The sequence below is a fragment of the Pimephales promelas genome, chromosome 16 (assembly GCF_988280905.1).
Source record: "Pimephales promelas chromosome 16, fPimPro1.hap1.1, whole genome shotgun sequence".
In the NCBI taxonomy this organism is placed as follows: domain Eukaryota; kingdom Metazoa; phylum Chordata; class Actinopteri; order Cypriniformes; family Leuciscidae; genus Pimephales; species Pimephales promelas.
Window position 1 is genome coordinate 12,790,964 of NC_142784.1, and position 24,883 is coordinate 12,815,846.

Genomic DNA, 24,883 nt, shown 5'->3' on the forward strand with positions numbered 1-24,883 from the left:
AGGCAGGATCATGACAGAATCATGTTTTGTGTGCAAGCGCATGGCCTGTTTGGGCCATGTGCTTGTGTTGTCTCGTTAACTTACCCCGCCCCCTTGTTATCCTAGTCTTGTGATTGTCTAGTCAGTTTCACCTGTCTTTGTCATTAGTGTTCCCTTTATAATCCCCTTGTGTTTGCGGTCCTGTGTCGGTTCATTGTGAAACCTACCGTGAGAGCTGTTTGTTGTTTTGTAAAGTTTGCAGTGAGTAATTCCTTGAGTTAACTGTTAATCTAGAGTCTGTTCGCATCTTAGTATTGTTCGTGCCTTGACCCCAGTCTAAGTCTAGTGTTTTCTACCCAGTCTTGTTTTGCCCCCTCGTGGGTTTTATTTTCTGTTTTGTCTTGAACAAATTCTGTGTTGAGCTATCAGTCTGCTTTTGGGTTCGTCTATCCTCCCACTTCATAACAGAATGAACCGACCAGAGAAGAACCCAGCAGACTGTTTGTCTTTCCCCAATAGACCACAACCGGCTGACCAGGAATTATGGTGGCAGTCGGCCATCGCAGATAGTAGAGCTGGAAGACTTCCATTTCCTCCCCAGGGTGAGTTGTCCCTGCGGAAGTATGCTCAAGTCGTTGAAGAAAAGAGATTCTTCCTGCCTGAGGTCCTGGTTTCTCGCTATTTCATCGCCGGTCTCAACTCTCCACCTCCGTTGACTGAACGGGAGGAGCTCACTCTTCGCCCATTTCAAGCTGTAGTGAATTGCTTATCTCTGAGAGAGTCACAGACACCCACAAGTTCATCATCCGCCAAGCTGCCCGTGATCCCGGAGGGTCGTGTTCTAGCGGTAGTCACTCAAGGGGATCTGGTTTCCTCTGTTTCTTCTCCTGAGGTTTCGTCCACACCGCCTGATCTCCGTGGCAAGCGAGGGAGGCGGAGTTCATGGGATTCTCCTTCAGAATCATACTCGACGGAGTCAGCGCTGTCTGAGACCGCCCTTCTTGGTCCAGTTACGGTTCCTGTGGCGCTTCCCCAACCGGCCACGAGCCCAGCTAAGGCGTCTGCTCCACGACCCAGGAAGAAGAAGAGGAAGAAGGGAGCCTCTTGTCCTCTGTCTTTGTCTCTCCCAGAGCCCGCTCCAGCAGTGACTGTCCCAGAGCCCGCTGCAGCAGTGGCTGTCCCAGAGCCCACTGCGGAGAGAGTTGCGGCCGATCTAGCCGCAAGAGAGATTCTGCATTCGGTTTCTGCTCGTCAGGAGATGCCCATCTCCCTGGCTGCCAAGACCCTGTCTGACTATTTGTCCAGTCTGATCAAGATCCTCGATGTGCCCGTCCTGTCTTGCCCCGAGCCCACTTTGTCTGTAAGCGCTGTCCCTGAACCTGTGTCTGTAAGCGCTGTCCCTGAACCCACTGCTGAAGACACCGTTCCCGAGCCTGCTGTCGGGAGCGCAGCACCCGCGCCAGCCGCCGAGAGCCTTGTCATAGAAAGTCCCCAGACAGCTGCAGTGAGCGCCGTACCCCAGACTGCAGCTGAGAACACCACTCCCAAGTCGGAGAGGTTGATCGTGGGATCAGAGTCACCTTCGGTGAGCTCTGTCCCAGTTTTCCCTCTTCGATCTCTTACCACACCCCCCGTCATGAGTCCTGCTTCGTCTCCATCGTTCGCTGTACCCCCAGTTGCTATCCCTGTTGTGACTTCCACTGTTCCCAAGACCTCGTGTGTGTCCCCGATCAGCCCTGTCTGCGCTCAACCCCGGACTGTTTCCCCATTTGTCCCTGTCCCCACGGTCCCTGGACTTCCGTTTGTTTCCCCTGTCATGGCTCAACCCCGGACTGTTTTTCCCATGTCCCACACCACTCCTCCCAAGCCCGCTCGGTCCTCTCATCCTAAGTCCACTCCCCGTGGTCCCAGGACCCCTGTCCCGCCCACCCACGCTGGACAGTCGCTGAAAGACTCTGTGTTTCCTCCACCTCCTCTGCCTTGTATGTTGTTTTTGATGTTTCACCCCAACCCTGTCGTTGTGTATTTTTGTATGCCTTTGTTAGTTTTTGCCATGTACTGTTGGTTTGTGTCTTTGTCACAGTCTGTCATGTCCCGTGTTTAATGTCCCCTTGAGGAGCGTCTGGAAGCCGCTCCTTAAGGTAGGGGTTCTGTCATGATTCTGCCTTCTTGTCTTTGATTTTTCTCTAGTCGTGAGGCAGGATCATGACAGAATCATGTTTTGTGTGCAAGCGCATGGCCTGTTTGGGCCATGTGCTTGTGTTGTCTCGTTAACTTACCCCGCCCCCTTGTTATCCTAGTCTTGTGATTGTCTAGTCAGTTTCACCTGTCTTTGTCATTAGTGTTCCCTTTATAATCCCCTTGTGTTTGCGGTCCTGTGTCGGTTCATTGTGAAACCTACCGTGAGAGCTGTTTGTTGTTTTGTAAAGTTTGCAGTGAGTAATTCCTTGAGTTAACTGTTAATCTAGAGTCTGTTCGCATCTTAGTATTGTTCGTGCCTTGACCCCAGTCTAAGTCTAGTGTTTTCTACCCAGTCTTGTTTTGCCCCCTCGTGGGTTTTATTTTCTGTTTTGTCTTGAACAAATTCTGTGTTGAGCTATCAGTCTGCTTTTGGGTTCGTCTATCCTCCCACTTCATAACAGAATGAACCGACCAGAGAAGAACCCAGCAGACTGTTTGTCTTTCCCCAATAGACCACAACCGGCTGACCAGGAATTATGGTGGCAGTCGGCCATCGCAGATAGTAGAGCTGGAAGACTTCCATTTCCTCCCCAGGGTGAGTTGTCCCTGCGGAAGTATGCTCAAGTCGTTGAAGAAAAGAGATTCTTCCTGCCTGAGGTCCTGGTTTCTCGCTATTTCATCGCCGGTCTCAACTCTCCACCTCCGTTGACTGAACGGGAGGAGCTCACTCTTCGCCCATTTCAAGCTGTAGTGAATTGCTTATCTCTGAGAGAGTCACAGACACCCACAAGTTCATCATCCGCCAAGCTGCCCGTGATCCCGGAGGGTCGTGTTCTAGCGGTAGTCACTCAAGGGGATCTGGTTTCCTCTGTTTCTTCTCCTGAGGTTTCGTCCACACCGCCTGATCTCCGTGGCAAGCGAGGGAGGCGGAGTTCATGGGATTCTCCTTCAGAATCATACTCGACGGAGTCAGCGCTGTCTGAGACCGCCCTTCTTGGTCCAGTTACGGTTCCTGTGGCGCTTCCCCAACCGGCCACGAGCCCAGCTAAGGCGTCTGCTCCACGACCCAGGAAGAAGAAGAGGAAGAAGGGAGCCTCTTGTCCTCTGTCTTTGTCTCTCCCAGAGCCCGCTCCAGCAGTGACTGTCCCAGAGCCCGCTGCAGCAGTGGCTGTCCCAGAGCCCACTGCGGAGAGAGTTGCGGCCGATCTAGCCGCAAGAGAGATTCTGCATTCGGTTTCTGCTCGTCAGGAGATGCCCATCTCCCTGGCTGCCAAGACCCTGTCTGACTATTTGTCCAGTCTGATCAAGATCCTCGATGTGCCCGTCCTGTCTTGCCCCGAGCCCACTTTGTCTGTAAGCGCTGTCCCTGAACCTGTGTCTGTAAGCGCTGTCCCTGAACCCACTGCTGAAGACACCGTTCCCGAGCCTGCTGTCGGGAGCGCAGCACCCGCGCCAGCCGCCGAGAGCCTTGTCATAGAAAGTCCCCAGACAGCTGCAGTGAGCGCCGTACCCCAGACTGCAGCTGAGAACACCACTCCCAAGTCGGAGAGGTTGATCGTGGGATCAGAGTCACCTTCGGTGAGCTCTGTCCCAGTTTTCCCTCTTCGATCTCTTACCACACCCCCCGTCATGAGTCCTGCTTCGTCTCCATCGTTCGCTGTACCCCCAGTTGCTATCCCTGTTGTGACTTCCACTGTTCCCAAGACCTCGTGTGTGTCCCCGATCAGCCCTGTCTGCGCTCAACCCCGGACTGTTTCCCCATTTGTCCCTGTCCCCACGGTCCCTGGACTTCCGTTTGTTTCCCCTGTCATGGCTCAACCCCGGACTGTTTTTCCCATGTCCCACACCACTCCTCCCAAGCCCGCTCGGTCCTCTCATCCTAAGTCCACTCCCCGTGGTCCCAGGACCCCTGTCCCGCCCACCCACGCTGGACAGTCGCTGAAAGACTCTGTGTTTCCTCCACCTCCTCTGCCTTGTATGTTGTTTTTGATGTTTCACCCCAACCCTGTCGTTGTGTATTTTTGTATGCCTTTGTTAGTTTTTGCCATGTACTGTTGGTTTGTGTCTTTGTCACAGTCTGTCATGTCCCGTGTTTAATGTCCCCTTGAGGAGCGTCTGGAAGCCGCTCCTTAAGGTAGGGGTTCTGTCATGATTCTGCCTTCTTGTCTTTGATTTTTCTCTAGTCGTGAGGCAGGATCATGACAGAATCATGTTTTGTGTGCAAGCGCATGGCCTGTTTGGGCCATGTGCTTGTGTTGTCTCGTTAACTTACCCCGCCCCCTTGTTATCCTAGTCTTGTGATTGTCTAGTCAGTTTCACCTGTCTTTGTCATTAGTGTTCCCTTTATAATCCCCTTGTGTTTGCGGTCCTGTGTCGGTTCATTGTGAAACCTACCGTGAGAGCTGTTTGTTGTTTTGTAAAGTTTGCAGTGAGTAATTCCTTGAGTTAACTGTTAATCTAGAGTCTGTTCGAATCTTAGTATTGTTCGTGCCTTGACCCCAGTCTAAGTCTAGTGTTTTCTACCCAGTCTTGTTTTGCCCCCTCGTGGGTTTTATTTTCTGTTTTGTCTTGAATAAATTGAAATGACCTATCACAACGCATTATTTTACAGCACGTCTTTTGAAATAGCATTCAATTTAGAATCACTTCACGTGTATTGTGGTTTACAATAGTGATGATGATGGTGTGATGTGGAGTACCATTCATTAACATTAATAATTGCATGACAATTTGCAATATTCTTCTTCTTAATATTATGATTTGTATTATTAATGGCGCTTGTTATTTAGAAGAAGAATGTCGTTATTATTATTATTTGTATTATAATTTTATGTAAAAGAAGAGGAATGTATTTTTTATTATTTTGTCAGTCTGAATTATTTTTTGGTCATTGAAAGCCTTTCATTACCGAACCCAGTCCGTGCGCACCTGCACGGGGCTTACCCTGAAACGGCAGAGTAAAGTCCACAGGCTCGCAACTGAAGGAATGCTACAAATCAAATGCCTTGGTAAAGTCTCACAAATTAAACATTGAAGTCCATCTTGCACAAAAATAAATACTGAAGTTTATAATTACTATGTTGTTTTTACAGTGGGTCATAATATATCATATATTTTAGTTTGCCAGTGCTTTTTGTGGTGTTAGGAATTTATCTGCGCATTTCCGCACTAACTCAAAACGTGCGTACAACACCTCCTGAGCTGGTGTAGGATTTGAGCGTTCCGTACGCCAACGTCCATATTGATAAATCTCAAAGTCACCGTGGTTTTGGGTGTACGCTGGAAATTTGGTGTACGCACTTTTGATAAATGAGGGCCACTGAGAGCAAAAAAGTGACAAAATCAACCTATTTTATCATGACCGTGCACTTGTACAAATGTAACTTGTACTTTGTGTTGTTTGTAATTATTTTAATATATTTTCACTATTACACGGTCATATATTCAAAAATATTATTTTCAACCCTCATTTTGACCTTTTGTCACAAACACTTGGTTTGAGTGCTATACATCTCCTTTAAGACTGGCCACTGTTATGATTGGCTAAGGTCATTTCATAGGAAAAAGTTTCAGTGCCTCCAATATTGCACATGTGTGTTTTGAAAACATTATCTATAAATATAAAACTGCATTTACAAGGAAAGCATTGTGAATTTGTGTTTGCATTTGTTTTGTTGTGAAGTTGTTTACTTGCGCTTTGTGATTTGCTGTTTTCCGATACAATATTGTTGGCATTGCTCATCTTTCAATAAACATTTCTTTGCAAACTGTACATTAAATTGTGCCTGATCACAAACCCAAGCCTGTAGTGAAATGGGCAGAACAAACATAATCTTCCAACATGATCCTAGACATTGTTAAATAATAATTAATAATAAACCATTAATAATAAACCATCCATTCGTTCCTAATGCTGGAGTCCTTCAGAAGGCTTTGTAGAACTTCCCTGACATATTCATATTTGTAAAAATAAATAAATAAATAAAAACTAGTTTAAACTTGCAGTAAGCTTCAGGTGCCTGTTAACATGAGTAGCTCTATGGTCTTGGGTGACCTGCTCTCTCTTTCTTGTCATGCTGTTGTTCTTCCTCTGCTGGGCAGGTTATCAAAATGAAATGGTAAAATAGGCGTTGATGTGTTGTTTTGGAGTTGGTCATATGCAAATATCTACTATAGTCTAATGTCACAATGTGGAGGCAGTAGAAAACAAGTCATCTTGCAGCTTGATTTCAATTTATGCCAATTTTAAGGGGGTCTGAAGAGTTTTTTTTTTCCATTGTACAATGACATCATGTATGTCAATCGATCAAAGAAAATGTCAATCCTCATTCCATAAATACTATTGGTCAACAAACATAAAATTTCTGTGTTTTATTCACTAGAGAAAAGTCAAGAATTATTCTTTATTATTTTTTTTTGCCCTGCTAATTTGACTTTGGTAACTAGGAATGTGTGATTTAGGAGTCTCAGCTAGGCAATACCTCTACTGAAACGTGTTGGTCTTGTGTTTTGGTGACGAACAACAGGAGCTGGCAACACATCTGTTTGTGATCAGCGGTTCTGTGTTTCCTGCGTTTATAATGTTTTCTTCCACACAGCGAGACTGACAACTGATATGTCAATATATTTCGGTTTCTAGATATCTGGGGAATAAATGGTATTGGTGGACAGTAAATGCAGCCAAAGTGTTTACTAATGCATCTGTAATGGTGGAGCAACCATCTGTCTGACAAAGAGTTACATTAACAGCAACTGAATCTGTTAATTAATAATTTAGAGCTTGTGGTTTCAGGAAATTATTTAAATTACTGCATTTGTTTCATTGTTTCACAGTTTATTTGCAGTTATGCACTCTTTTTTTGTTTGAAAAATAATTGATTTCAACTAGTGTGATTCTATTTGCCATCATTTGATATTTTGCTACAAAAAATGCAAAGAGCAAAACTGAAAACTAAAGATAGTAATAAAAAACATATTTTCATCACTTTTCACTGTTTACACTTGGGTATCATGTGAAAACTGTTTGATTAATGTCAAGAATCATTATTTGTCTCCTTTGTCGTCTCTAACTGAATCTTGTTCATTCCTTCTTTAGATTTGTTGAACCACAGAATAACTCATCTGAATCATGGGAGAAAAGAAAGAGATCTTTCATACTGGATTTGTGTCTGCAAGCTGTTCTCCATCAGAAAGGGACAATAGAAGAAACTGTGAAGAAACTGTTGTCATCTGTGAATTATGAGAGATGTGATTTCCTGCTGGATCTGTGGTCACATGTGAAGGACTATGAGACTCAAACAGGCAGGAGTGTCCTTCCAGCATTACAGCCAGTTTATCAGTCAGCTCCTGCAGTCTGGAGAATAAAGCTCTCAGAGAGAAAGATCTCCATCCTCCTAGAAGTGCTAAAACTGCAGACAGAGAAGAAACCAGTAGAGCTGATAGACTGGACAGATGAAGAGAGTGAAGTGAGGGGATTCCTCCAGTGTCTGCCCTACATCTCACAGCTCAGGTGAGAGTCTCATGGAAAAATACACTCATAGTTTGATTCAGTTTATTTTAATGTTGTCATTTAAATGCGTTAATAAATAATATAGTTCATTTAAATTAATTAGAAAAACATTTATGTCAGATTCTGTAAGCTTAATTTCTATTGTTTTAATGTAGCTGAAGATTTTAGCTGTAAGACTGTAAGACAGATCTGTTGTTTTGATTTTTAGTTCCCACTGTTTACATTCACTTGAGATGAACTGACTGCATTTACATTAATATTCAGCCAAAACACACTGAGAGCAGAAAAGTGATGAAATCAACCTATTTTTTCATGATCGTGCACTTGAACAGATTTAAGGGGTCTTTACATGATGTATGTAATTATTTTAATATTTTCACTATTTTAAATACAGTTATACTGTATATTCAAAAATATAATTTTCAACCCTCATTTTGACTTTTTGTCACAAACACTTGGTTTGAGTGCTATACATCTCCTTTAAGACTGGTCACTGTTATGATTGGCTAAGGTCATTTTATAGACCATTTCACAAGATGTAAACAACACTGGTCCAGAAGCACTTCCTTTTTCAGTTTTTTAACACTACATAAAAGCTGGGATAAAATACAAACAACAGAACATGTTAAACTGAATCAAAAAGTTAAACAAACATCTTTAAGATGTTTTCTTTACATGTGAAATAAAAAAAACAGTTACAAACTGAAACACGAAGTGCTTCTGGACCAGTGTTGTTTACATCTTGTGAAATGGTCTATAGGGAAAAAGTATCAGTGCCTTCAATATTGCACATGTGTGTTTTGAAAACATTATCTATAAATATAAAACTGCATTTACAAGGAAAGCATTATGAATTTGTGTTTACATTTGTTTTGTTATGAATGTATTGTTTACTCGCGCTTTGTGATTTGCTGTTTTCCAATCCAATATTGTTGGCATTGCTCTATCTTTCAGTAAAAGTTTCTTTGCAAACTCTGCATTAAATTGTGCCTGATCACAAACCCAAGCCTGTAGTGAAATGGTCAGAACAAACATAATCTTCCAACATGATCCTAAACATTGTTTAATAATAAACCATCCATTCGTTCCTAATGCTGGAGTACTTCAGAAGGCTGTGTAGAACTTCCCTGACATCTTAATATTTGTAAAAATAAATAAATAAATAAAAACTAGTTTAAACTTGCAGTAAGCTTCAGGTGCCTGTTAACATGAGTAGCTCTATGGTCTTGGGTGACCTGCTCTCTCTTTCTTGTCATGCTGTTGTTCTTCCTCTGCTGGGCAGGTTAACAAAATGAAATGGTAAAATAGGCGTTGATGTGTTGTTTTGGAGTTGGTCAGATGAAAATATCTACTATAGTCTAATGTCACAATGTGGAGAAAGTAGAAAATAAGTCATCTGGCAGCTTGATTTCAATTTATGCTGATTTTTGGGGGTCTGAAGAGGGGTTTTTTTCCATTGTACAATGACATCTTATATGTCAAACGATCAAAGATTTGATTCCTCATTCCATAAATACCTTTGATTAACAAACATAATACTGCTGTGTTTTATTCACCAGAGAAAAGGGGAAAGGCCCTGCTAATATCGAATTTGGTAACTAGGAATGTATGATTTAGACAAGAAGTCTCAGCTAGGCAATACCTCTTCTGAAACATGTTGGTCATGTTTTGGTGACTAACAACAGGAGCTGGCAACACATCTGTTTGTGATCAGCGGTTCTGTGTTTCCTGCGTTTATAATGTTTTCTTTCACACAGCGAGACTGACAACTGATATGTCAATATATTTCGGTTTCTAGATATCTGGGGAATAAGTGGTATCGGTGGACAGTGTAAATGCAGCCAAAGTGTTTACTAATGCATCTGTAATGGTGGAGCAACCATCTGTCTGACAAAGAGTTACATTAACAGCAACTGAATCTTGTGTTTTCAGGAAATGTTTTAAATTGCTGCATTTGTTTCATTGTTTCGCAGTTTAGTTGCAGTCATGCACTCTTTTTTTGTTTGAAAAATGTAATTGATTTCAACTAGTGTGATTATGTTTGCCAATAATCATTTGATATTTTGCTACAAAAAATGCAAAGAGCAAAACTGAAAACGTCTCGGTCACGGATGTAACCCTCGTTCCCTGAGTAGGGAACGGAGACGTTCGGAATGACGGAGAATGGGGGGGTTTCGCATAGAAAGCCAATCCTCTTCGAGTATTTAATAACGAGCCAATGGCATGAAAATGCCTTGGGGCTGCGGAATTTGCATATCGTAACTCCGCCCCACCCCGTGGGTATAAAAGGTGGAAGTGAACGCAACCACAGTATGTCTTCGCTGAGGAGCCGAGACGGAACTCAGGCGTCTACCCAGCGGTACAGCAGAAGTGGCAAGGAGACGTAACGTCTCCGTTCCCTACTCAGGGAACGAGGGTTACATCCGTAACCGAGACGTTCCCTTTCGTAGTCACTCCGAGTTACGTCGGAATGACGGAGAATGGGGGTCTGTGCCATCACGCCATCTTCATAGCTGTCTTCCAGTGCCCTGCGAAAGTCTGGATTCCTAGCTTAGCTTTTAACAGGAGTTACCTACTTTGACACAGGAATACCAAGGTACACTGGGAAACATATCCCGGGAGGGACATGCTACCAAATGCCTACTGTAGGGAGGACTTACGAATACACATATGGCCGTGTTAGGGACTACATATGGAGATCACTGGAGCACCAACCTAAGGGTGGCTAGAAACTTAAAGGTTCTCTAAGCGATGTGGGGCCAAAACATTTTTTGTCACATACATCAAATGTTTCCTCACTATCGTTTAGCTGCCTGTCCCCTAAACACACTGTAAAAAAAACGCGGTCTCTGTAGACACCACAGGCTCCAAAAACGGCTACAAAAACAATCATGTCTCACCCGGACCACGAAACCTAACAAACAGTGTTCCAGCCAATCACTGGCAAGAAGTATTTGAGGGTGGGTCTGGGGGGTTAGTGCGCGTGCACATGAAGGGGGTGTGTGTGTGAAGGAGAGAAGCATCAGAGGGAAGTTTGAAAAAGTGCCGATACGCGACCGAAGAGATGTCGTTCTGACGAACAAATTAAAAAGAAGAAGGAGTTGGATAAAGAACGTGCGAAGTTCCGAATTTACATCGATAGCAAAGCTTTTGAACGATGGCGAGAACTCCGGCGGCAGAAGGGCTTCCAGTCCGACATTCAGGTTGCTCTGTTTTTGCTGGACAGGTGGGTACCTTTAAATTGTTTGTTTTTTTTTTCTAAATTGACGCTATGTTCGCCAAGCCCACACAAGGATATAATTAGCTAGAATTATTAGAATAATTAGCACGTTCACAATTATTTCAGGAAGCACGGAAGGGAGAGGGAAGGAGATGAGATGCGGAGGAGGGAGGGTCAAGCTAGCCTCTGATTTGTTTGAATATATTCCGAACGTCAACACCCAGGATCGCTTACAGAACCTTTAACTCCAGGAGTGGCAGATGGCTTGCCAAGGGAAGACACATGCTCAGAGAGGCTTACAGTGGATAATACACATGTGACAGTTACCATAGGGAACCGTGCACATGGAGGCACCTAGACGGCATCCAGAGCAAGAGCAGTGGTGCCCGCATCAGAAGTGCTGGAGGACTCAAGGCTTCAACGGAAGACTACTGAGGAAATATCGCACTTATCCAGTCCGAGGAGTGGAATGGCGAGCAAGCGAAGACACCTTCCGCCAGTTCTCCAGTACTGGCGGAAGCGAGTACGCGAGAGGACACTGGGTCTATTCGCAGATTATAGAATCTTGCGAAGGTGTTTGGTGTCGCCCAGCCTGCAGCTCTGCAAATGTCTGTTAGCGAGGCACCATGCACTAGAGCCCAAGAGGAAGCCACACTCCGAGTGGAGTGGGCCGTCACACCAAGGGGGCACGGTCGACCTTGCTGTTGGTAAGCCAAAGCGATGGCGTCCACTATCCCGTGAGACAGCTGCTGCTTTGAGAGAGCCCTTCCCTTCTGGCTCCCCCCATAACAAACAAAGAGCTGGTCTGAGGTCCTGAAACACCGCGTTCTGTCAACGTAGGCGCGGAGCGCACGTAAAGGACAGAGGAGTGCCAAGGCTGGGTCTGCCTCCTCCAGGGGCAGCGCTTGCAGGTTCACCACCTGGTCCCGGAAGGGAGTGGTAGGAACCTTGGGCACATATCCAGGCCGGGGTCTCAAGACCACGTGAGAGTAGGCCGGCCCGCATTCCAGGCACGCTTCGTCAACAGAGAATGCGTGCAGGTCCCCTACCCTCTTGAAGGAGGCCAATGCAACCAGGAGTGCTGTCTTCATGGACAGAAACTTTAACTCTACCGATTGCAAAGGCTCAAAGGGAGGCCTCTGCAGAGCACTTAGAACTACTGAGAGGTCCCAAGAGGGAACGAGGGGAGGGCGAGGCGGATTTAGCCTCCCCGCTCCCCTCAGGAACCTGATGACCAGGTCGTGCTTTCCCATATACTTACCTTTCCCTGCATCATGAGACGTGGCAATGGCCGCGACGTAAACCTCAAGGGTGGAGGGCGACAGCCTACGCTCCAACCCTTCTGCAGGAAGAAAGGCACGACACCGATCGAACATCTCCGGGGGTCTTCTCTGTGGGAAGAGCACCAGTTGACGAAGAGGTTCCACTTCAACGCGTAGAAGTGATGGTGGAACTTCTCTAGCGGAAGTGATGGTTGCCGCCACCACAGGTGGCAGCAAACTCAAACCTGCCTCGTCCCAAACTCTGGAGGCTACATGTGTGGCTCCTGGTCGGGACGAGGTGCCACAGGATGCCCCATCTCTGAGTAGATCTTGCCTCAGAGGAATAGGCCAAGGAGGTGCTGTCGCGAGGAGCATCAGTTCGGAGAACCACGTCTTGGTGGGCCAGTAAGGGGCTACCAACAAGACCTGCTCCTCGTCCTCCTTGATCTTGCACAACACCCGTGCAAGAAGGCTCACTGGGGGAAACACATACTTGCGTGGGCCCCGCGGCCAGCTGTGCGCCAGTGCCGAGCGTGCCCTCGGACAGGGAATAAAACTGGGCGCAGTGGGATGAGTCCGGAGAGGCAAACAGGTCTATCTGTGCCTCCCTGAACTGGTCCCAAATTAGCTGGACCGTCTGGGGATGGAGTCGTCATTCGCCGGAGATAGGTCGGGTTCCGGTCTCCTGGAATGTAAACTGCACGAAGGGACCTCAGATGCTTCTGACTCCATAACAGGAGGTGGCGAGCGAGCTGCGACAACCGACGTGAGTGTAGACCACCCTGATGGTTGATGTACGCTACCGTAGAGGTATTGTCCGAACGGACAAGTACGTGTTGACCCCTGAGCAGTGCTCGAAAGCGGAGCAGGGCCAGGCGTACTGCCAGCAGCTCGAGGCAATTGATGAGCATGAGGCACTGGGGTCCTGTCCAGGAACCCGCGGCTGCATGACCATTGCACATGGCACCCCAACCCGTGGTAGAGGCATCCGTTGAGACAACGACATGCCTGGAAACTCGCTAAAGAGGGACTCCGGCCCGTAAAAAGCTGAGGCTCGACCACGGGAAGAAGGTCTGGCGGCACGCTGGAGTCACTGGAACTCGGAGCGAGCCGCGATGCCATGCCCACCTCGGGACTCGACCACGAAGCCACAGCTGAAGCGGTCTCATATGAAGCAGTCCGAGCGGCGTTGCCGCGGCTGTGGATGCCATATGCCCCAGGAGCCTCTGAAAAAGTTTCAGTGGGACCGCACTCTTGTTCTCAAACTGTCGAAAACAAGTCAGCAGTGAGTGCGCGCGCTCGTTCGTGAGCTGCGCGGACATGGCGACCGAGTCTATCTCCATACCGAGAAAAGAGATCCTCTGCACGGGGCAAAGTTTGCTCTTCTTCCGGTTGACCCCTAGGCCCAGACGGGCTAGGTGCTGAAGCACCAGGTCTCTGTGTTCGCAAACCTGTTCTCGAGAGTGTGCCAGGATCAGCCAATCATCAAGATAGTTCAGGATGCGAACCCCGTGTTCGCGAGGGGGAACAAGGGCTGCCTTGATGATCTTCGTGAAGACGCGAGGTGACAGAGCTAACCCGAATGGGAGAACCGTGTACTGATATGCCTGGCCTTCGAAGCAAACCGAAGAAACGGTCTGTGTCGAGGCAAAATGGAGACATGAAAGTACGCGTCCTTCAGGTCTATCGCTGCAAACCAATCCTGAGGCCAGACGCATTCGAAAATGTGTGCAGATTCAGGATCGGTCATAACCCACCGGTCTTCCTGTGGACAATGAAGTGGGGGCTGTAACCCCTGATCTCCATCTCGGCTGGAGGGACCGTCTCGATTGCACCCTTCGCCAGCAGGGTTGCAATCTCCGCTCTCATGACCCGGGCATTGCCGCCGACCGTAGTGAAGCGAATTCCCCTGAAACGGGGAGGAGACCGTGCGAACTGAATCGCGTAGCCGCGTCTGATCGCTCTGATGACCCGGCGGGATAGGCCGGGAGCTCTAACCAAGCTCCCAGGAACTGATCCAGCGGGGTCATGCGAACAACAGACGTCCCCCCGGAGGGGCAGCGAGGTGGGGAGACCGGCATGCGCACGGGAATTACTCCGTGCGGGTGCACAGTCGAGCCCCGTTCCCCGACAGAAGGGAAGGCGGCGAGCAGGCGGAGGCGTCTGAACCGACGGCTGGGTGGAGGCAGCAGCTGACCGTCGGGGCAGAAGTGTATAATCGCCTCCGTCTGCTCCTGGGCTGTCAAACTGCTGGGCGAAGTCCTCGACCGCACCACCGAAAAGGCCAACCTGGGAGAGGGGGGCATCGAGCAGACAAGTCCGCTCGGCATCCCGCGAGTCTGCCAGGTTGAGCCATTGATGACGCTCCTGGACCACACTGGTGGCCATCACCTGACCAAGGGAGCGAGCGGCCACTTCTGTCGCCCATTTGAGAGCGAGGTCGGTGGCAGCTCGCTTGGTCAGTCCCCCCCTCTTGCATATCCCTGAGCAGCTTGCAAGGTGCTCATCGCATGCAGGGTGGAGGCTGCCCGTCCCGCCGCTCTATAGGATCGCGCCGCCATAGACGACGAGAACCTACAGGCTTTGGATGGGTGCCTGGGAGCACCGCGGGAGGACGCGCGCTGCGGACACAGTTGCATCGCAACAGAGCGCTCCACCGGGGGAGTCCCAGCGCACCCACGGGCAACCGCGCCGTCGAGGGGAGGAAAGGCGGGGAAAACTGAGGCACGCTCTCGGGAGGACAAAGGAGCCCTCCAAGTGCGCGTCAGTTCCGCATGCAACTCTGGGAAAAAGGGAATTGGGGTCAGCTGTGGCCGTGAGGCGGCAGCCTTACCCAAAAACCAATTATCCAACTGCGAGAGATCGGGACAGGGCGGAGTTCCACTCCAACCCAATACTCACCGTGGCCCGAGATATCATGGCCGTCATCTCGGGATCAGACACAGCAACGCTGACGCTCCCGAGGGAAGCAACGCAGCCGCATCCTCACTTCCCGAGGAATCAAGCCCGCCTTGTGATGCTGCGATCAACATCGCATCATCCTCTGGAGCGCCGAACGAAACAGACGGTACCTGCGAAGAGGCAGACGCCTGATGCGATTCGGCGCTCGCTGGCTCTAACACCGGAGCGGTGGGTGTGGCCCGAGGAGCTAGCGTCGGGGGTTTGTTCCACACAGTCACCGTCAAATCACCCTGTCTGCGAGTCGAAGAGCTTCTAGAAGAAGAAGCAGAACGAGTAGCGGACACGGGGACTTTCACTTTTATTAGATCATTGAGTCTAGATCGCAGTTTAGAGATGATCATGTTCCCACAGAAGGAACATGAGTCATCCACGAACGCTGCTGCTGCATGCAGAATGCCCAGACACACAGAGCAGCGATCGTGACCATCAGAAGACGACATGAATTGACCGCACCCAGAAGAACACGGGCGAACCGTCTTTAAAAAGACGTGCCGCGTGCAGTTCTTTCAATAGAGAGGAGAAAATTCACTCTTTCAGCTCTGAGGCGACCAGGGAGAAGCGCATAGTCTGGCAGACCACTGCTCAGATCGCAGGCAATGCAGAATCTCGCTGGGTACCGCCGTCACACCAACACTGAAGAGGACGCTCGTCTCGAAGAGTTGTACTCAGTGAAAATGGCTTGAGGAGTGAAGAAGTCTCTTGGCTCCGAAGCGAAAACATACTGCGGTTGCGTTCACTTCCTCCTTTTATACCCACGGGGTGGGGCGGAGTTACGCTATGCAAATTCCACAGCTCCAAGGCATTTTCATGCCATTGGCTCGTTATTAAATACTCGAAGAGGATTGGCTTTCTATGCGAAACCCCCCCATTCTCCGTCATTCCGACGTAACTCGGAGTGACTACGAAAGGGAACTAAAGATAATAATAAATATTTGTTCATCACTTTTCACTGTTCAATTACACTGACCTTAGGTATTGTCTGACAAACTGTTTGATTAATTTAAATAATCTTTATTTGTCTCCTTTGTCGTCTCTAACTGAATGTTGTTTATTCTTTCTTTAGATTTGTTGAACAGAATAAATCATCTGAATCATGGGAGAAAATAAAGAGATCTTTCATACTGGATTTGTGTCTGCAAGCTGCTCTCCACCAGAAAGAGACAATAGAAGAAACTGTGAAGAAACTGTTGTCATCTGTGAATTATGAGAGATGTGATTTCCTGCTAGATCTGTGGTCACATGTGAAGGACTATGAGACTCAAACAGGCAGGAGTGTCCTTCCAGCATTACAGTCAGTTTATCAGTCAGCTCCTGCAGTCTGGAGAATAAAGCTCTCAGAGAGAAAGATCTCCATCCTCCTAGAAGTGCTGAAACTGCAGACAGAGAAGAAACCAGTAGAGCTGAGCGAGTGGACAGATGAAGAGAGTGAAGTGAGGGGATTCCTCCAGTGTCTGCCCTACATCTCACAGCTCAGGTGAGAGTCTCATGTCATGAGGAACACACCAACCATGCTGGATTATTGTACTCAGTGCTCACAATAAAATTAATGAATTTAATGTTCAGTGTATGTTAGGAAGACAATATATTTGTGAACATGAACCAGAATTGAAAACACTGTTGCATAAACTTTATAGACTAGTCTTACACGTTAGTCATCTAATTATTTTACACAAGACTGATCAAAACTGTTTTAAATCAGTTACATAAAGAGGTATTGGTGTAATTTGAATCTAAAGAGTAAGTGTGATTTGCTCTAACTAACTGCTAGTTCTTCAGTCAGTGTTGGGCAGGAACTAGATAGACTAGTGATGCGTTACAGTCATATTACTTTCTCCGTTAGTAGTGTAACTAATAACATTATTCTTTTTGTCACAGTTGCTAATAATTTGAAATTCAGAAATCCAATCATCACTATCAGTTTTCATAATCATTGTTGTGTGTGTGCGCTCATGACATCATCAACGCAGCAAGTCTTTGTCTGAAGACGGAGAAGAACATTTATAAACTATATCATATAGCGGCTGAAAATACAGCTTTTATTTTATATTTTCTATGTTGCTGCTTTATTAAATAACAGAAGGGGTTTAAAACAATCGTGGCTCGTCATCAGTTCGAGACAGTTGTACTCTTCGTTTATTTGTAACTTTCATGGATTCACAGGCTGCAAAAATTATGCAATTACCAATTATTTGGAGGTGTAATGGAAGAGTAATGTAACTAGTGTAATTAATTACTGTTGTCTGGGAGTAATAAGAAAAGTAATAATATTATTTTTGTAAGGATTAACTAGTAATGAATAAATGACACATGTTTTGAGTAACGAGCCCAACACTGTTCTCTCATGACACAGTTTTAACTAAGCGTCTCTGTTTATGATCTGGCCGCTGACAGTTGTGTTGTGAGTAAATCTGTTGTTCAAATCCTTCTCTCACTCTTGTTCAGTCAGTCTCTGTAGAGATTGATTTTGTTCATGTATTTCTATTATATCAGCTTCATGCAGCTCACTGAATGTTTATAAATGTGGTTATAATATAGGTACAGTGGGTTTCTGCATAGTCTATCTGAGTCTCTTCATTTTGGGCTCACACTTGATCCCTTCATGGTCAAAAGTGACCAAAGCCTTGAAATGTAACTTTTTTTTTCTTCAGGGAAATCAATGTAATATGTTTTTTTGTTAAGTAATATTTTTTGATTATTATTTATAAATTTGAGGGGATTTTATGACACAATGCAATTTTTATATAAAAAAATATATTATGAGCTATTTTTTCATTAATTTATATATATATATATACATGTATATATATATATATATATATATATATATATATATATATATAAATTTTCAGTAAATGCAAAAAGCATTTAAAAAAAATCATGGCATGGTGTAACCAGCTCTCCCTATATAAATATATAGAGGCTTTTGGATTCTCTCCAATTTATGTTTTATAAACACATTGTGTGTGTGTGTGTGTGTGTGTGTGTGTGTGTGTGTGTGTGTGTGCGTGTGTGCGTGTGTGCGTGTGTGTGTGTGTGTGTGTGTGTGTGTGTGTGTGTGTGTGTGTGTGTGTGTGTGTGTGTGTGTGTGTGTGTGTGTGTGTGTGTGTGCGCGTGTGTGTGTGTGTGTGTGTGTGTGTGTGTGTGTGATATTACTGATTGACTATTCTAGATTAAGAGTTTACTGTCAAATCAGAAAATAAACAGTGTAGAAACTGTGTGTCTGATGCAGGTTTATCTTCATATCAACTCAATATATGTGCCAATTACATATTCTGGAAATTAAAGGTTTGAGGAAATTAATTAAGTTACTCAGACTTTTTTTTTTTTTTTTTTTTAAGATTCTGAAAAATAAAAGCAATATAGAAATTATTTTATTTACTAAATATTTAATATAGGATTATATTTATAACACACCACTCTAAAACCAACCAGCCTCTACAACTGAAATATAAACTGAATGAATAGTTAAATCCCAATGTTCATATATATTTTTATATTAATTAATAATTCAATGAGTCATGTTTTTCAATATTATATTCTACTACACACAATAAAGTAATAATCATGTGTGTGTCTCCACAGATTTTCTGGCATTAGCGACGGGAAGAGAGAGAATGCTGTAAAGTTTCTGCTGAATCTGTTTGTTTCAACATCAGAGTTTGATGCAAATACAGAAGAAAATTACACTGAACTATTAACATCTGTGTGCAGCTACACATCTTTCCCCTATGATAATAATTATTATACCCGGGCTCACTCTGATTTCCTGCTGGATCTGTGGTCACATGTGAAGGATTATGAGACTCAAACAGGCAGGAGTGTCCTTCCAGCATTACAGCCAGTTTATCAGTCAGCTCCTGCAGTCTGGATCATAAAGCTCTCAGAGAGAAAGATCTCCATCCTCCTAGAAGTGCTGAAACTGCAGACAGAGAAGAAACCAGTAGAGCTGATAGACTGGACAGATGAAGAGAGTGAAGTGAGGGGATTCCTCCAGTGTCTGCCCTACATCTCACAGCTCAGGTGAGACTCATGGGGAACACACCAATCATGCTGGATTATTGTATATGTTTATTTGTTTATTTTTAGGATCCCATTTGCTAAAAGTCTGTGCAATCAGGTAATCTTCCTGGGGTCCATTACAAGCACAATTAACCATCACAATCAACACATATACACATTTCATATGTGCACATACATACACAAACACACACTCATACATATATACAATCTAGTATCAATTCATAAAAAAATGAATAAGTTAACACAAATACCATCTTATTTACAATTACCTTAATCAATATAAGAACCTACATCAACACATAACATCTTAGACTTCTTTTAAATGACAGCTTATTACAAAACTGATATTAAATGTTATTCCAGATGACTACAGCTCTATACAGGACGGTTTTCTTCATAAAATTAGTTTTTTGATGGGGGACCGTTATATGACCATTATTTGCCTTTCTGGTGTTATGATTTTGCACAAAATTACAATACACTAGTTGATCAAACAGAGAAATAGGCATTTCCATCATCAATGTGTTATGTATCATCGTGTTTAAAGTAACTGTTATTCTTTGGTTTAACGTGAGCCATGAAAGAGTAGAATACATCTGATCTGGACTTGTTGTAATTGAGCAGCCCAGAACAAGTCTTGATGCTTTATTGTGCGCAACCTAAATTTTTGTCAAGTCCGTTTTAATTGCACACCTCAGTGCAGTATGATAAGTGACACAATATTAATGACTCTGTTACTATTTTTAAAGTTTCCCGATTCACAAAATGACAACATTTTTTAGTTAATGCAGTGCCGCATCCTATTCTGTTAACAATAGTATTTATGTGTTCTGTCCAAGAAAGACTACTATCAATAACCAAACCCAGCAGTTTGGCCTTTTCTACTCGTTGTATTCTTTGCTCGGCTATATACTTTAATTCTGATCTAAGCATCCAATTTTGTATACAGAGCTCACAATAAAATGTATAAATTTAATGTTCAGTGTATGTTTGGAAGACAATATATATGTGAATGTGAACCAGAATTGAAAACACTGTTGCATAAACTTCACAGTCTTACAAGTTAGTCATCTAATTATTTTACACAAGACTGATCATAACTGTTTTAAATCAGTTACATAAAGAGGTATTGGTGTAATTTGAATCTGAAAAGTAAGTGTGATTCGCTCTAACTAACTGCTAGTTGTTCAGTCAGTGTTGGGCAGTAACTAGATAGACTAGTAATGCGTTACAGTAATATTACTTTCTCTGGTAACTAGTAGTGTAACTAATAACATTTATTTATTTTCACAGTTGCTAATAATTTGAAATTTAGAAATCCAATCATCTCTATCAATTTTCATAATCGTTGTTGTGTGTGTGCGCTCATGACATCATCAACGCAGCAAGTCTTTGTCTGAAGACGGAGAAGAACATTTATAAACTATATCATATAGCGGCTGAAAATACAGCTTTTATTTTAGTTTTTCTATGTTGCTGCTTTATTAAATAACAGAAGGGGTTTAAAACAATCGTGGCTTGTCATCAGTTTGAGACAGTTGTACTCTTCGTTTATTTGTAACTTTCATGGATTCTCAGGCTGCAAAAATTATGCAATTACCAATTATTTGGAGGTGTAATGGAAGAGTAATGTAACTAGTGTAATAAATTACTGTTGTCTGGGAGTAATAAGTACAGTAATAATATTATGTTTGTAAGGATTAACTAGTAATGAGTAAATGACACATGTTTTGAGTAACGAGCCCAACACTGTTCTCTCATGACACAGTTTTAACTAAGCGTCTCTGTTTATGATCTGGCCGCTGACAGTCGTGTTGTGAGTAAATCTGTTGTTCAAATCCTTCTCTCACTCTTGTTCAGTCAGTCTCTGCAGAGATTGATTTTATTCATGTATTTCTATTATATCAGCTTCATGCATATATATGCGGTTATAATCGAGCTACAGTGGGTTACTGCATAGTCGATCTTAAAGGGTTAGTTCACCCAAAAATTACATTAATGACTCACCCTCATGTCGTTCCAAGCCCGTAAGTTCATCTTCGAAACACAGTTTAAGATATTTTAGATTTAGTCGGCGAGCTTTCTGTTCCTCCATTGAAAATGTATGTACCTTATACTGTCCATGTCCATAGAGGCAATAAAGACATCATCAAAGTAGTCCATGTGACATGAGTGGATTAGTTCGAATTTTTTTGAAGCAGCGAAAATATGAACTGAACAGAACATGTTTGTTCTGTTTGAGTTTGTCCAGTTTGTCTGTGAAAACAAATAATTTATATGGTGGATCACATACAGGATTTTATTTTATCCAGATCTGTACATTAACATTTTGTCTCTGTCCACAGAATTGATGAACATGCTTTTGGGATGAAATCTGCTGCCCAGATTCTACTGAATCTGACTGTTGCAGCTTCAACATGTGTTACAACTACAGGAGAGAATTACATTGAGCTTTTAACATCTGTGTGCAGCTACAGATCATTTATCTGTTATGATGATGATGATGATGATTGGCTTTATAATGAGGACTGTCAGGTTGAACACTGTGATTTCCTGCTGGATCTGTGGTCACATGTGAAGGACTATGAGACTCAAACAGGCAGGAGTGTCCTTCCAGCATTACAGTCAGTTTATCAGTCAGCTCCTGCAGTCTGGAGAATAAAGCTCTCAGAGAGAAAGATCTCCATCCTCCTAGAAGTGCTGAAACTGCAGACAGAGAAGAAACCAGTAGGTCTGAGAGACTGGACAGATGAAGAGAGTGAAGTGAGGGGATTCCTCCAGTGTCTGCCCTACATCTCACAGCTCAGGTGAGACTCTCATGAGGAACACACCAACCATGCTGGATTATTGTATTCAGTGATCACAATAAAATTAATGAATTGAATATGCAGTATAGAGTGTATTTATATATATATGGGCAACGATTAATCACGATTAATCACATCCAAAATAAATGTTTGTGTTTACATAAAATATGTGTACAATAATACAATGCAATTTTTATTAAAAAAAATGATGAGCTATTATTTATAGATTTTTTTGTAATTAAAGGTGCTAAATGTAACTTTTTTTCTAAAATGAATCTCTTTTTTTATCTCTTTTTTTATTGCCTGTGTGTGAAGGGGTTGTAATCACACATTACAATGATCCTCTTGTCGGGTTTTGCTATTACCTCTGAAGGCCATATTCTTAGTCTCCGAGTCGGATGTGATGTGCACGCGTGCTCCCGAGCCTCTCTCCTTATAAATACAGTCTATGCGACGGCACTGCGGCGAACGACATGAGTCTGATAACACCAAAACACTCCTGCCTCCAGCAGAACACACACTCAAACACAAACTCCACAAAAATATAAAAAACAAAACGAAACAAAAATCTCAGTTTCTGCTGAAGCTCGTCAGGCCAAACGTGAATTGCATCGACTTTGGACGAAAACACGGATCAACATCAGCAGAGCATCTGAATTATGGAGAGACCTTCGCTATTTTTATTGTGATGATAAATCACAAGTTTTCAGATATGCTGAAATGGTTAACTGTAATGAAATAGCAGAGTAAACTACAACATACATGAGACATGAAATAAATACAAAAGACTGTTCCAGAATAACAAAAAGTAGGTGCTTTAGGATGGAACTTTTATTTTATGTTTTATTTTACTTTTGCCGTTGGCTTGCTCAGTTGGGGATATTCAAATTAAATGACCCATCATACCATTGATCAGCTCTACCAAACTTGATTGTCTTTTTTTCATGAATAAACAAACACTGTTTAGTTGTCTTGATTGATACTGAAGCAGCTTTGATACAATCTGTATTGTGAAAAGCGCTATATAAATATATTTGACTTGACTTGAATTTATGTTCTAGATCTCATGTCTAACGTCACTCATCCCACTACTACCATATTGTTTATAATACACATTTCCAGACAGACACGTTCAGTACAGTTATGTTACTTCCTACGATCTTACTGTTACACTGAGATGAGCATGGAGCGTTACTGTAGTTCAACGTCAAGCTGATAACAGTATCCTATTATTAATGGTGCAGTGGGAGTTTACATGAGTTTCCAGCATGTTGTGTGATGCTTTCTCCGGTGTGTTGAAAGTCTCAGTGTGGTCGTGTACTGTGAGTGCTGCTCGCTCTTGTGTAAGAGTACGAGCGCTCTCGTAAAAATTGGTTGCAATCTGAAACATCCCCGATAGAGGCCGCTAAAAAATACATAGAGCACCTTTAATTTTCAGTAAATGCAATTGAAAGCCTTTTAAAAAAATGTTTAATGTGAGAATAGTGTCACCTGGAGCCGTTAAAAAACAAAAATGTGTGATGTCATGGTGTAACCAGCTCTCCCTATTTAAATAAATGGAGGCTTTTGGATTCTCTACAATTTATGTTTTATAAACACATTGTGTGTGTGTGTGTGTGTGTGTGTGTGTGTGTGTGTGTGTGTGTGTGTGTGTGTGTGTGTGTGTGTGTGTGTGTGTGTGTGTGTGTGTGTGTGTGTGTGTGTGTGAGAGAGACTCTTTTGGATTTTATTTATTTATTTCAAATATTCTCAAAATCTGCTGATGCAGTCTTACCAGTTCATTTCTATCTTTGTGTGTGTGTGTGTGTGTGTGTGTGTGTGTGTGTGTGTGTGTGTGTGTGTGATATTACTGATTGACTATTCTAGATTAAGTGTTTACTGTCAAATCAGAAAATCAACAGTGTAGAAACTGTGTGTCTGACGCAGGTTTATCTTCATATCAACTCAATATATGTGCCAATTACATGTTCTGGAAATTAAAGGTTTGAGGAAATTAATTAAGTAACTCAAACTTTGTTTTTTTTTTTGTTTTGTTTTTTTAGATTCCGAAAGATGTACTTTTTATTTACTAAATATTTAATTTAGGATTATATTTATATCACACCACTCAATAGCCACTAACTGAAATATAAACTGATAATAGTTAATAGATCATTAATAGTTGAATCTGAATGTTCATATATATTTTTGTATTAATTAATAATTCAATGAGTCACGTTTTTCAATATTATATATTCTCCTACACACAATAAAGTGATTATTATGTGTGTCTCCACAGATTTTATGGCATTATCGACGGGAAGAGAGAAACTGCTGTGAAGTTTCTGCTGGATCTGTTTGTTTCAGCATCAGAGTTTGATGCAAATACAGAAGAAAATTACACTGAACTATTAACATCTGTGTGCAGTTACACATCTTTCCCCTTTGATGAGAATAATTGTCATACCGGGACTCAGTGTGATTTCCTGCTGGATCTGTGGTCACATGTGAAGGACTATGAGACTCAAACAGGCAGGAGTGTCCTTCCAGCATTACAGTCAGTTTATCAGTCAGCTCCTGCAGTCTGGAGAATAAATCTCTCAGAGAGAAAGATCTCCATCCTCCTAGAAGTGCTGAAACTGCAGACAGAGAAGAAACCAGTAGATCTGAGAGACTGGACAGATGAAGAGAGTGAAGTGAGGGGATTCCTCCAGTGTCTGCCCTACATCTCACAGCTCAGGTGAGTCTCATGAGGAACACACCAACCATGCTGGATTATTGTATTCAGTGCTCACTATAAAATTAATGAATTGAATATGCAGTATAGAGTGTATATATAGTATATGGGCAACGATTAATCACGATTAATCACATCCAAAATAAATGTTTGTGTTTACATAAAATATGTGTACAATAATACAATGCAATTTTTATAAAAAAAAAAAAATGATGAGCTATTATTTAT

The 24,883-nt window shown here is 43.5% G+C and overlaps 1 protein-coding gene across 1 annotated transcript in view; it reads left to right on the plus strand.

The window, feature by feature from the left end:
• The window catches only part of LOC120478946 (uncharacterized), a 150,968-nt gene that overhangs the window by 119,053 nt on the left and 7,032 nt on the right, over window positions 1-24,883 (plus strand). Inside the window, exons 31-39 of the mRNA XM_089120794.1 lie at window positions 409-1,314; window positions 1,372-1,961; window positions 2,576-3,488; window positions 3,546-4,175; window positions 7,256-7,669; window positions 16,176-16,586; window positions 18,695-19,132; window positions 21,478-21,939; window positions 24,218-24,658. Of these exons, the coding sequence (XP_088976920.1) occupies window positions 409-1,314; window positions 1,372-1,961; window positions 2,576-3,488; window positions 3,546-4,175; window positions 7,256-7,669; window positions 16,176-16,586; window positions 18,695-19,132; window positions 21,478-21,939; window positions 24,218-24,658 (5,205 nt within the window). The remainder of the gene's footprint in view (window positions 1-408; window positions 1,315-1,371; window positions 1,962-2,575; window positions 3,489-3,545; window positions 4,176-7,255; window positions 7,670-16,175; window positions 16,587-18,694; window positions 19,133-21,477; window positions 21,940-24,217; window positions 24,659-24,883) is intronic.